Genomic DNA, 14,426 nt, shown 5'->3' with positions numbered 1-14,426 from the left:
TGATTGGTGGAAGTATTATTGGCAATCCAATCAAAATAGCCAATAAAGCGCAAATAAAGTATTCACCCGTTATATGGTATAGTCTAGGTTAAGATGGGCACTGTCATATAAAAAAAAAACCCTGAACCTTCTAATGCCCCTGCAGGATACAGTTTGTGCACCCCAGTTTGAGAACTGCTTATGTATATCAATTTGCTATGATTATTTAACCTATTAAGTTCGACCTGTTGTCAGAGCAATACTAATATATAAGAAAATCTAGCAAAACACCTGTTTTTCGTCTCCAGGTTATTATTAGAATGGCCTGGGAATTGAGATCCAGTCGAGAGTTGAGAAATAGGTGCATATGTCAATATTTTCTTTATTTTCCATATGATTTATTTAGTATTTTTATGAAAAAAAAATTAGTGTGGTCACCAAAAAATGTTGTTTGAGAACTACTGGTCTATAGCTATATTAAAAGCATATGTTATTAGGTGAAAAAGTACAAGTGCACCTGGGGTCTGATTTATCAATTTAATTCAACCTTATTTATTCATCTGCTTCAGCACAAAAGTAATAAATACATTAAAAAGAGAACTGCCTCAGGTTTTCACTAAACCAGACAAATTTTAAAACTAATTAAAAAAAAAAAAAAAAATCCAGCAAAGCTTTGGGTGTGCACTGTACAGTACTATAGTCTTATTACTAATACAAAAAACATTAACCAGTACTTGTACAGGAAACTTCGGATGATTGAACACGAATGATGAGTTGAGACTACTGTAAAAAAGGGACTAAGTTATTTTACTAATATTTTCCTACTAGATTGGCTTGTACATTTACAACATACAAGTAGTATTACAAGATTGGCCATAGCATGGCTTCAACATATTGCCGTCACTAGTTATGGGCCTTGACATACCTTGATGACTCCTGCCAGGTTACTGACTGTTCCACTAAGCTGCAGTCAATATGCAGGTGAAAGGGCTTTGAACTGTTATTGTAAAGTTTCTAGGACATCAGTAATTCAGAATCCTTTTTGAAATGAAACTCAGGAATAAAGTGGCACTCGTTTTAAGTACATTGAAATGTATTGTCAATTTCTTGAATAACACCTCCAAAATGTAATTTAGATTAAAAAAAAATGGCATTGTATTTTATTTAATGTGGAGCATACTGAGCTCTTGTGTGCAAGGCCAAAAAAAATGCATGTGAAAGTGATCAGTGTAGGCAGTGACTCAACAGTATGCTTTGACTAAAACCATGACCTAGTCCAAACAATATAAACAAGAGATGTCAGCAGTACTATTGCTTCCTTGAGGCAAAATGTATGTTCCTGCTTGTGAACAGAATGGCTGCAGGAGTGACGTCAGACCAGAAACACAGACTCAACTCCGGGAAGTAGCGGGGCAGAACTGAAATGCTACGGCGTTCAGCCATTATTAAATAGTTAAACACGATAAACACCAAAAAAAAGGGCACTAGGGCCAAAACAAAACATAACACGAAACAGGTATATGCAAAATATAGCAGTTGTTTTCTGTTGATGTTGATTTAGCCCAAGCTGCAGGTTCTTATAGTGGTGATCGAGGTCTTAACTGGCTAACAATTATTTTCTTATCCCTCTGTCACATTCTGAAATAAGGATGCGTGACTGTCAGCTAGTTAACAATCAGTAGTTGATCAGTCACGCATCCTCACAAGGTTTTTAAAATCAAACAATAACAAATAATATTAGTTTTCGCTGTCATATGTACTTATAAATCATAATATAAAATAAATAATAAACAAAGGGCGGGACACTCTGCCACACACACCCCCCCCCCAATCTTGTGTTCAACACACATGGACTCAAAAAGCCACCTCCTCCCTTAGTCCCAAAGTGTCGGTTTCACCGTACCAACCCAGGAACAGGGGTAGCAATGGGCCAAGGGTGGCTGATATGATAGGAGGTCCTCCACCCACCACAACAGCAGTAGTGGCCATGCTGACCTCACACAGGCCGGGTCCTCCGACCAAGGTAATCCTGGCAATCAGCCGGTTGTCTGTGGGGGTCGTCTCCTGACCTTTCCCCCCTTTTATTAAATAATCAAACAAAAGGGCACAAGAGCCAAAACAAAAGAGAACACGAAACACTCAACAAGTATATTCTAAATATAGCAATTGTTTTTTGTTGACATTGATTTAGACTCACGTCTCTTGTCTCACCTCTCACACACCTCCCTGTGCAGCCCAAGCTGCAGGTTCTTATAGTGGTGACCGAGGGATAAACTGGTTAACAGTTATCTTATTATCCCTCGGTCACATTTTGCACAAATTAAATAAAGATGTGTGACTGTCAGCTAGTTAACAATCAGTAGCTGATCAGTCACGCATCCTCACAAGGTTTTTAAAATCAAACAATAACAAATATTAGCTTTCATTATCAATATACATATAAATCATAATATAAAATAAATAATAAACAGGCAGCGAGGGTTGTTGCCAAGTGCATGGCAGCAAGGGTTGATCACAGGACACTGATTTTAGCCATATAAACGCAACATATATTGCCTGATAATTGTAGAGCCTCATTTTTCCCTACAGCTGTAATGAAACAATACATGATCCAGGGGAGTAAAATGTGGTATAAATTATTTTCTGGGTGTCTCAATAGATTTTCTGGATATGTGTTTGTTTGTTTTTTAATTTTCTCACTGTACAGTATACGTCTGCCTTGACTTATGATGCTGTGCAAGTAATGACCGAAGCCTTCCGCTACCTGCGGAAACAGAGGATTGACATCTCCAGGAGAGGCAATGCCGGTGACTGTCTGGCAAACCCTGCTGTACCGTGGGCCCAAGGAGTTGAAATAGAAAGAGCCTTGAAACAGGTGACATTGCCTTCAAAAAATTTAAAAATTAAAACATTACATTATACAGATTGTTAGCTGAATGATTTAACATGTTTGTGCACAGTACCAAATCAGCCTGTTACAAGGTAAGGCTTATAGGGCCTAATTTACTAAAGGTATTTTGCAATAATAGGCTTATTATCCAAGAATAAGGTGTGCACTAGATAATCCTGTATTTATGAACCATGATAAAGAGTGACTTAAAGCATGAGTTAGCAGGCACACCTTAAAAATAACATGATAGGTACATTAGCATCTGCTGAATATGCAAAATGCATGGTGATGTACTCAAATAAAGGATTAGAGCACAAATGAGGCTAATGATATTCAGACGATATTTACTAAACTGTGCTAACCAAGAAACACCTTAAATCGTGTGCTAGACAGAACTGATGGAAAGCAGGTATTATGAGCTGACTAATTTTAAAATAAATGCGTTTATATATTAAAACGCACGTATACCAGCCGACTGCATAAAATAAAGAAAGAAAAACAACTTTTGAGCAGAAATGCATCTATATACAGGTATATTATGATTAAATAAAACTGTACAAACAAAATAAGTAATAGGATATTGGGAATAAATTTGTTTATGTAGCCTATAGACATAAAAAGCATGCAAAAGCTTACCATGCAAACAGAAAAAAAGGTCATAACTTACTATGCAAACAGAAAAAAGACAGAACTGCGTTCATACAGACATAATTGAAACACGGTAATATAAATAAATAGAGGTTTACAATCACAACAGCACATAATATCAAAGGAAGAAGTGTTCTCCTAAATCACATACCTGCATAGAGTGCACTTTTATTTCTCCACACGATTTGGGCACAGCTATACCATTGCATGTGTCGGCTGGCACTGGGGTCGATACCTTCTGCATACCTGTTTTTACTTCTGTACAAATAGTTATGTACCTTCACAGCGATTTGCACTTTTCTGTACAGACTGATTATTCGTCTAGCTAGAATAGATTATACAGTAGGCTATGCACAGTATAGTTACTCCTAGTTATTATTACCTGTGCATTTCTTGTAATTGGTGTCTGCAAGATCCACGTTGTAAAACTCGTGAGCAGCATTTCAAGGTACAGAAATGTGATGATCACTGAAATATGCCACCTGGTCTAAATGCCAGCTCCATACTTTGTTGTATTCACAGTTTCATTAATGTAGCTTAAGGGCTGCAGACTGATCTAATCAATGATGGATAAAAAAAAAGAATAGGCTACTGTACTGTATAAGCAAAATGCTTTTTATATATCCTGTAGAGCCATGGCGATGTATAGGTAGGATTGTTTATAACTTTTTATTTATTTATTTTTGCGATCCTGCATTTCAAACACCATTATAAAGTATTTAATACATATATTTAATAAAAGTCATGAACTGACAACTGCGTATCTCAATCTCTGCTCATTCCTTTATAGTCAGTGGCCCCTATGTAGACAGTTCATTAAGACGCGCCTTATCTTCTGTGATAAGGCATGTCTTAATATGATAATGATTTCCATAGCATGTGTCTTAATGAGCAGCATTCACATTAGTAAATACCAACTTATTTATAGTTTTAAGATGTGTGTTACAGGATCGTGTTAACACGCGTCTTGGCTACTTTTAAAAACCTTTAGTAAATGAGGCCCACAGTCTGCAGACAAAATTTCAAAATACTAAAATAAGTGAGGTTTTATATGTATGGGTTAGTCTGTATTCATATTAAACATACTATTACTTGATATGATATTGTATATTGTATTTTGCCATTTAGGTCCATGTGGAAGGCTTGACTGGAAACATACAGTTTGATCAGTATGGGAGAAGAATTAACTATACAGTTAATGTTATGGAGTTAAAAAACAATGGTCCACGGAAGGTATGGTGCCTTAATTGGAAATGCAGGACTGTTACAGTACATCCACTGTCTGTGTCTAGGGGTGATTGAGAAGTATTATAGTGGAAAAAATTTCCAACTGCTGCACTGTCAACACCACTTAATATGCAACTGTTTTACAGATAATATATTATGAAATACCTTCTACAACTGTATCATGTACACCTGTTAGTAGCTAATGTGGTTTGCTGACTCCCAGGGCTCACCTGGAAAGCTAAGATGGCTTTTCCTGGAGTGTGAACATCTTAAATATACTCCTCTCTGGTTTTAGCATGGCACAGTGACAGAAAGGAGGATTGTAAAACCTGCATCAGTGTGTAATTGTTTCTTCTCAGAGGTTAAGGAATAAGGAGTGATGTCTAAGAGAAGCTATATTATATCCCAACATTGTATTGTCTTGTTGATTCTGTTATGACCCATGCTTAGGGAAACTGGAATACCCAAATGTTCGACTGTATTGAATAATATATCTATGTTGCAATCTAAAACGGAGTTCGGAATCACAACTCCGTCTCACTAACCTTTTAATGAATTCAACAATATACATGCAGTAGAACCTCATAGTTACGAACACCTTGGAAATGGAGGTTGTAAGTCTGAAATATTCGTAACTCTAACAATGGGTTTTCAGTGGTTTTAATAAATTTGTACACCTGCTATTTACAGCCAAAATCTGCTGAATAATAGAAGGATACAGCACAGTAATGTAATACTAATATTGTTATGGGTTGAAAGGCTTTAAAACCGTATTATACGTGGGAAAATGTTATATTTAAATTACTATTCAAATTGTAATTGTAGCAAAAACACAGATTTAAACATCCAGGAAAACCTAGGTTTGTAAATTGTTGGATTTTTTCATGGCCTTTTTTAATATTCTGACAATTTTCCTGATACTACATTCCCATTGTTGAGGATGATATGGATAAAGTTTTTTTTTATTTATTTTTTTATATTGTTAATGTATTTTTTTCGAGTGAAAGTGTAACACATTTGCATTTACCTTGCATTTTTTTAATTGGATTCTGATAGGGATTCGAATAGTTTCCTATTCAAATACACCTGGACTAAAAGAATATAAACAATAAAAACAATTTCAAACAGAATACATTTACTGTAGAATTTTGCTGTTACAAGCATTGCATGATTAATTAGGGTCCTCATGTTTAATATGCCAGTCTCATTCAAATGAACATGCAGGGTTTAACACTGATTCAGAACACTTGTTAAACGACAGCATTAAAAAAAAAAAAAAACTTGTTTGCTTCTACTAGTAGCTAACATAAAAGTATTTTTTCATGTACTCAAATATGTAATATGCTTTGAATATTTTTATTTTATTTTCGTGTAATAGTGTATTGGTCTAAACTGATCAATCCCTAGATTCTGGTTGCATTGTAGGCATGATTGAGTGATTGCATACTTCCAGCTAAAAGTGGTTGACCTGTCAATTCATAAGTTTAGTGTTCATAACTCTGAAGTACTGATACATAAAATACATCTATTTTTAATGCTCTGCTGTCTTTCATCTCCTTTGTAAATTGTTGGATTTTTTTCATGACCTTTTTTAATATCACTGACAATTGGACTAATTATTTTTTATTTTTTATTACATTTTTAGATTGGGTATTGGAATGAAGTTGACAAAATGGTTGTTACGGCAAACGATTTCTCACCTGGGAATGATTCCACCGGCATGGAAAATAAGACCGTAATAGTGACAACAATTTTGGTAAGCTCTTAATGATGACTAATATTCATAGTAGTAATTATTGATATTTGAAACAGCAGGTAATGAGTTGATATAAACCAGTAAATGCTCGTTATAGGCTTTGTGTTTTTTTTTTTGCTATATACAGATATTTTAATGTAAGGGTTGTTCTAGAATGATTCTTACAGATCTAACAGCATGTTTCTTCATTTTTTAAAACTTTTTCAGGAAGCACCGTATGTAATGCTGAAGAAAAATTATGAACTATTTGAAGGCAATGACATGTATGAAGGTTACTGTGTGGATCTGGCAGCAGAAATAGCTAAACATTGTGGCTTCAAATACAAGCTGTCTATTGTACCTGATGGAAAGTATGGAGCCAGGGATGCTGAAACCAAAATTTGGAATGGAATGGTGGGAGAACTTGTGTATGGGGTAAGAAAAAAATATGGTGTCACGTAACGTCCAGTTTTCACTATAGATGTTAGAAATGAGTCTAGTCATTTTATTTTGCTGTATAAATAAGAAAACAGTTGGGACTCAGATTGTAGTGGATGTGTTTAAATGCAGTTAAATATAAAATGTTTCCATTCTATTTGCAGAAAGCTGACATAGCCGTTGCTCCGTTAACCATCACTCTGGTGCGAGAAGAAGTGATAGACTTTTCAAAGCCCTTTATGAGCCTGGGGATCTCCATCATGATAAAGAAGCCTCAGAAATCCAAGCCCGGGGTATTTTCCTTCCTAGATCCCCTGGCATACGAAATCTGGATGTGCATAGTGTTTGCCTACATCGGGGTCAGTGTGGTTCTATTCTTAGTCAGCCGCTTCAGCCCCTATGAGTGGCACACAGAGGAATATGAAGATGGACAAACACAAACTAACGAATCCACAAATGAATTTGGGATATTTAATAGTCTCTGGTTTTCTCTTGGTGCCTTTATGCAGCAAGGATGCGATATTTCGCCAAGGTTGGTCTATCAAAAATTTTAACTTTGTGCATTTGCAGTCCCCATCTGATGCTATGGTGCATATATCTTTGCCTCCTGGAAATCCGTCCCTGTGATATTTCTTCCCGATGGATAAACCTCTTTGGTCCCTAAGAGTAAATGTTTTAGTCCCTCTTAAGACAAAGAGTTCAGTACAGGACAAGAAATATAAGATTGCTGTTGGGTTAACATCAATTAAGTATTTCTTCAGTGAACTTGTATACACCATGCAGAGGCTGTAAAATGCATAAGGTTGCAGTCATTTCATGTCCTCTTGGAGGGGTACCGTGTTTTTGCTGCATATTCCCATTTTGCGGTCCATGGTCCTTGCATTTATACAGGTGGTAGCACAGTGAACCACTGAGAAAGATAGGAATGAAACAACTTCACTGTACCCTATCTCTTGTCTTCTTTTAAACACCTTTTTTTTCCGATTGTTTCTGCCTTGCTGCTTCTTTCCCATGTAGATTAACTAATATCGATACCCCTGAATCATCTGCTGAGCTGGTTAAAACCAGTATGGTAAGCAATGCCTGTCATATATGTGAGTTTGTGAAGCTGCTAGAACAGGCTGTATTAGCTGATGAGAAACAATGCAGTGAGTTTTGAAAAAGAAAGCTTTCTTGCTAAGCCATAGTTTACAGATAAAACTCAAGGAACAGAGTTAGTATTTCCCACTGGTGTATATATTAATTATTAATTTAAAGCTATTTCAGCCAAATAAAAAATTAGCTTAGATAAAGTGATAAGTATTTAATACAGGGGTGGCCAACCTGTGTCTCGAAAGGCGCATGTGGCTCTTTTGTGGTCAAAATGCGGCTCTTCAAACTTCCCATATATTTCATTACACAATGAATAAGTGTATTTATTTATTTATTTATTTATTTATTTATTTGTTTATTTTATGTGCATTATTTTTACAATAAGTCTCTGGGAGCTAACTAGCAAATCATATCCACTCTTACTTTACTGTGCATTCAGGATTCGAGTTACAGAAGCTTGGAAACCGTTAACTTTACTTTGAACAGGACTGGCTTCTGTTTTGTTCATAATGGCAGAAAAAAATAGTGAAAAAGAAAATCTGAAGATGAATATTGAACCTTCTTACCAGAGTGGGAGAGTAATGTATTTTTTGGACAATGTGTTAAGGAAAACTATGGCCGATTTTTGTAATGGCATTTGTTTTTTAAACAATTTGACCGGTCAAACTGTTTTTGAGATGAAAACAATCCTTACATTTGTTTTATTTCATTATTGTCCAATAATACAGGCAAAACTACGGTTCCGAATTTGTCTTTTTTAACATGAACAGAAAACTTACAAACTAACTGAATGTCTGAATGCATTTCCATTTAACGTCTTGAATTGCAGCATTCACGAAATATATATATATATATATATATATATATATATATATATATATATATATATATATATATATATATATATATTCTGATTTTAGAAGAGCATCACAAAAAACAGGTAAATCTACAAAAATATGTACACTAAACATGTTTGTTTAAACAATGTGTATGTCTGTGTTCGCAACAAAAGTAAAAGCAGTATCTTGTGTATTTATCAGAATTAATCATTAATCTCACTTAAGATGTTATGCAACCGTCCAAAAGTTATTATTTTTTTTAAGTATACATTTTTATAGTAATAAAAAGCCAACAGTTGCAAAAAAAACGAAGTGCTGCCGCTGTATTTAAAGAACAGGGAGCAGTGCGTGATTTCTTCTTGTTTGGGGTTGTTAAGCTGCTTCCAGCATTATACAGACATTTAAAAGACAGTATTTTGGTCAAATCAATAGTTTGTTATTAATTGCTCGACATCTATTATATCCAAAAGATTTTCTCTCTGCAAATCCTTTTGCTAAGTGTGGCTCTGTTTTCTTCAATTTCCGAAAACGCTGCCATACCATTTTTAAGTGTTTTCACTTAGTTATCCCCTAAAGTCATTTTGTGCAACGGTTAACTAAATTAAGTGAAACACTTAAATACAAATATTACTTAAGTAAAACATTTGGGAAAACTATGTTGCAGTTCAAATCTTCAAATCTGTTGCGTTATTTCACTACAAACCATGCCTGCATTGACAAAGAATTTCCAAAAGATTATGAACTTCTGTCTTTAAAAGTTAACCCTAGTACCGCCACCATAGTCATGCGTTATATGTGCTAATTTCCATTTAAACATGGTGTTTCTGCTATGCAAATGTTAGATATTATGCTCATGAATACATCTTTTGAGTTTTATCTGAAAGTTTGTATTTCATTTTCATATCGGAGCTGATTAAAATGTACCCATCAAAATGACTGCTGTCGATAAAAAGCAAAATGATAAACAGACACAAATGTTGACCAAATTTGCCAAACAATCTGAGACCTCGACTCTAGCCTACTTCTAACAAGTGGCCTGGGACATTGCCCATGCAAAAAAAAAACCTACTTCGAAGGTGAGTTTGTAAAAACTTGCCTTAGGGATGTTATTGCTATCCTATATCCAAACAACAATCAACTGCAAAAGCACATTTCAGACCTGCTGCTCTCGCATGCCACGGTAGAACGTTTCCATCTCAGATCTAAATAATGACATTGAACTACAGCTGCATTCAGAACAATGTGCGTAGTAAAGAATGTCAAAAGTGACACGGAGTACAGATCCTGCCTGTATGTGGTATAAGAAAATAAACCATAGTTAGCTACTCACCCAAATAAGAAACAAAAAACAAAACTATGCTTTTATATATAGTGAAAATGTATTTGTTTGGGTATCAAAATAAAGGTCAGCTTCATTTAATAGTATGTGTGATAGTAACTGTAGTAAAAAAAAAAATATCAGTGAAATGCTAAATTAAGCACATTGTGGCTCTTTGTCACTGTACATTTTATTTTGTTGGCTCTAGGTCTGAAAGGTTGGTCACCCCTGATTTAATAGAATACTGTTTTATATGTATGATCATTTTGTAACATTTTCTTACAGAGGAAATAGCGCAAGGCGGCATTTTGATTCACTCTGAGCAGTCTCCTTGACCTTTTTGAAGATGCTTTTGTTTTTGGCTACTGAAAGATCTTTCCCACTGTCTTCCCTGGTAATGTCCCCACAGTGACCGGGTGGTTAAGGTAGGCATGGACATGGTCTATCCCAGGGACCACCCTGTAACCAAAAAAGCCTTTTCTAATGGCATTGAAATGGATCTAAGATATAAAACATTGAAAAAGTGGCATAAAATACCAGAATAATTCAAACATCACAAAATAGTAAGGGGGATTGTACAGACTGCATCAAATGCTTTAGTTGTTTTCCTTGCTGTTTAAGTTGGCTGTTTAAATATAGCATAGGTTAATGCAGAATGTCTTATCCAGCTGTGGAGCATAGTTTTGGAGATTCCGTTACCGTTTGCTATGACAAAGGAAGTTCACACATATCTGTATCTTTTCCCCTTTACTAGGCAATAACAGGTGAGGATTGCAATCCAATCATTTCTTGAAACCTGGTGTATGTCAAGGGTTTGTTCCCCATCATAGAAATGTGCTGTATGCAGTTATAGTAGGGTTATTCTCGAAAGATAGAAAATGCTTTAATTTGTAAAACTTACGAATTTACTTAATACCAACTAATTGCAGTTATTTGCAACATTATGTTGTTAGTTTAAAGCTAGGTTTAGCATGTTTGTTTTGCATGACAGTGCATGTAATTTGGTTTTAAGTAGTAATCACTAACAAAATGACAAGGGTATCAGTTCGGTAGTTTGAAATTAGCATTGTTTCTTAAAGCGAATGATATTCTCTCTATTCTAATTCCAGTTGTATTTGTACTTGTTTTTTCTTTGTTTTCAAAATGCTAGGATAACCTGTTCTTCTTGCATTTTCATAAAGCAGGAGAAGGGAAAACAGCACAAATATCGACTGCTTAAAGCCTTGGATTATTATAGGTTTTACTGTCACACTCTGTTTGGTTTCCCCATAATCACTTGCAACGCATTTAGCTTGTTTAACTCTTTGACTGCAAACACCTGAAACGATTTCACTTTAACCATGCCTACTCTCACAGCAATAACTGTTAATCAGCATCCTTTATCTATACCGCATAAATGTCTAGAATAATAAATCAGCAGATTTCTGTAATGTCCTCCTGTCTTAAGCTAGCATGGTGTAGTCATTTATGCCCTCATCTCTGTTCTGTGTAAATGTCGTACTGGAGCTTTTGCAATAGTTAACAGTTCAATGTTTGTGTTGTTTTGTTTTGCCTCCATTTTCCATTGACCTTGCATATAATAATGTCAAGAAGCATGGTTGGATTAACAGAACATTGTAATTTCAGTTAATTTATTGCAGGGAAGCACATACAGTTTACTTGAAATATAGTCAATATGACACACAGAGATTATTTTGTGTTTGTTTGTTTAATGTGCTTATTGGAAACAGACAACTTTACAGTATAGCTTTTGGTTATGTACTTGATTCAGACAGCTTTATAGCAGCTATAAAATATTTCCTTTTGTTTTAGATGTTCCCTTCGGGGGCTGTGTGTTAAGCTTAGAAGTGCTCCCATGTACTTAACTGCTGCATTAACACACAATTGATATTTGAAATTTGACTGAGGCATTCATTTCATTTTTACAAATCCATTTCACACTTGTTATTAGATCCCTCTCTGGTCGAATTGTTGGCGGGGTGTGGTGGTTCTTTACCTTGATCATAATCTCATCCTACACGGCTAACTTAGCTGCTTTCCTGACTGTTGAACGGATGGTGTCTCCAATTGAAAGCGCAGAAGATCTCGCTAAGCAAACAGAGATTGCTTATGGAACTCTGGACTCTGGCTCAACAAAAGAATTTTTTAGGGTACGAGTAATTGTGTCCATTTAATATATGATTAATGCATTTAAATAAACAATTGTTATAAATAAGTTATACATGTATTTATACCAGTTCTTCTGCTACTGAAACAGAAAATGATTATTTAAAAAAAAAAAAAAAAAGTCTGGATTTTCTTGTTGTAATATTGTTTTTACAAAATTACAATACATATTTATTGTTTCTGACATTTTTCCCTTTGACTTTACAAGAATCAATGGATTATTCCAGTAAACGGTTGATCTTCGACACCCACTCTAAGTTTAAATTTGAATTATGACACCAACATGATGAATGCCAATGTCCATAATTACCAATTTTAATACTAAGGGCTAGATGTACTAAAGTGTTGCGTGTCGCAATCGTTGCAAACCACATGCAAACCAGTCAGAAGTGTAGCGTGAAATGTACTAAACAAATGCAACGCTGTTAGTATCATTTTTGCGAATGCTTTGCAGCCGCAGTTCTTATTTGCGCTTTAGCCTTAAATGAAAATGTAATTCTGGACGTTCCTGCAGAAATTTGCAAAAACAGGGTGGAGATAGTGAAGGATCAAAAAGACTGTAATGAGATGTACTAAAGCTGCGGGCAATTGCATCAATTTGTTAAAAATTTTAGAAAGCATGTTTTAAACAGTCGCAATTATTGCTAGCATTTCCTAGTCCAGTTGTGCTCAATGCATTTGAGACAAACAACCAAGTACCTAATTTTCACTAAAGTCAGGGTGTACTTACAAGCCTTGAAAACAAATTTCTATGACATTTCTGGTTTTTACTGTGTGTTGGGAGCAATAGATTGTACTTGTGCCACTAACCCCTCCAGCTCATTCTGAGCATTTGTATAGGACCATGATCTATTGAATGTTATTAATTGTCTAAGCTACTAAATAGACCGAGTTGAAAATAATAATAATAATAATTAAAATAAAATAGAAAACCTTAAAATCATTTAGTTTCAATTTAAAATAATCTTTTATTCACATTGTACACCAATGTGTGCAATGCAGCAGCTTGATTTATTTTGTGTTACTAGTAGGCTCAAAAAAAGTGCACTAGGTATTCATTTGATTTTACTACTGTACTATATACTGTATAGGCCTACTGTACAGATTTATATTTTTTTCATAATAAAATGTGTAGTGTACCCAAACACATTAGTGTTATTTCAGCTCAGTAGATTTGTATTTAAAATACATCAAGAACTGTAAATGTATCTGTGTGTGATTTTATTGTATTGTTTTTAAACCCGACACCTCCTTATGTAGGACAAACCTGTTCGGTTTAGCAAGGGGCTACTGTATGATTATGAAAAGCTTCTTTTATATTATATATATATATATATATATATATATATATATATATATATATATATATATATATATATATATATATAAAACAGTGTTAAAATAAAGATGGAAAAGGTAAAATGAAGATGGAAAAGAATGCATTGTACAGATGACGTTTACATTTAACAAAACTCTGCTATTTTGATTCTTGCATCCTTGCATGTATAGACGTTATCCATCAGGCACTCCCTACTGCAGCAAACCACAACTTGTCTGCTGCTATTTTATTTGAAAAAATGTCGCACAACTCTTGCTAAGATGATGCAAATAATATTTAAATTAGTATATTGCGGCTGTTTTCATTAACATATTTTGTCTTAGTGCATACGACAAAATGTGCACTTTGCAAATTGTCGTAACGAAAATGCAAATTGCAGTATGTTTGCGCTTCGACTGGCCCATCTTAGTACGTCTGCCTCAAAATGTTATCCGCAGCCCCCATCTTTCAGGCCCAAGAAAAAAGAGTCACATTATCTACAAGTATTATAAACACTACAACCTGAAACACATTAAATATTTTTCGTAATGCAGGTCAGTGCATGTCTGTACATCATATTTACTTTGTGATGAAAATAGGTATTAATATTTATTAATATAGAATATTTAGGTCACGGTGACATAACCTTGGGAAAAGCATGATAAAACCAAAAATAACATGCAAAATGCTGTGCTAAACTTTTATAAGGGTGATGCAAGATCCAAGGCCTTAAGCTACTTCAGGCTACGATTTGTTCTCAATATAAAATACACTGT

At 34.8% G+C, this 14,426-nt stretch overlaps 1 protein-coding gene across 6 annotated transcripts in view; it reads left to right on the top strand.

Annotated features, from left to right (window-relative positions):
- The window catches only part of LOC121322913 (glutamate receptor 2), a 63,245-nt gene that overhangs the window by 40,984 nt on the left and 7,835 nt on the right, over positions 1-14,426 (top strand). For all 6 annotated transcript variants that reach the window (XM_041263521.1, XM_041263559.1, XM_041263550.1 and 3 more), the window contains exons 7-12: positions 2,687-2,854; positions 4,646-4,750; positions 6,390-6,500; positions 6,708-6,914; positions 7,082-7,449; positions 12,118-12,316. In XM_041263521.1, the coding sequence (XP_041119455.1) occupies positions 2,687-2,854; positions 4,646-4,750; positions 6,390-6,500; positions 6,708-6,914; positions 7,082-7,449; positions 12,118-12,316 (1,158 nt within the window). The remainder of the gene's footprint in view (positions 1-2,686; positions 2,855-4,645; positions 4,751-6,389; positions 6,501-6,707; positions 6,915-7,081; positions 7,450-12,117; positions 12,317-14,426) is intronic.

Source organism: Polyodon spathula, chromosome 1, assembly GCF_017654505.1.
Source record: "Polyodon spathula isolate WHYD16114869_AA chromosome 1, ASM1765450v1, whole genome shotgun sequence".
Lineage (NCBI taxonomy): Eukaryota > Metazoa > Chordata > Actinopteri > Acipenseriformes > Polyodontidae > Polyodon > Polyodon spathula.
Note: the sequence above shows the minus strand (reverse complement) of the source record. Positions and strands in the feature narration are given on the sequence as shown.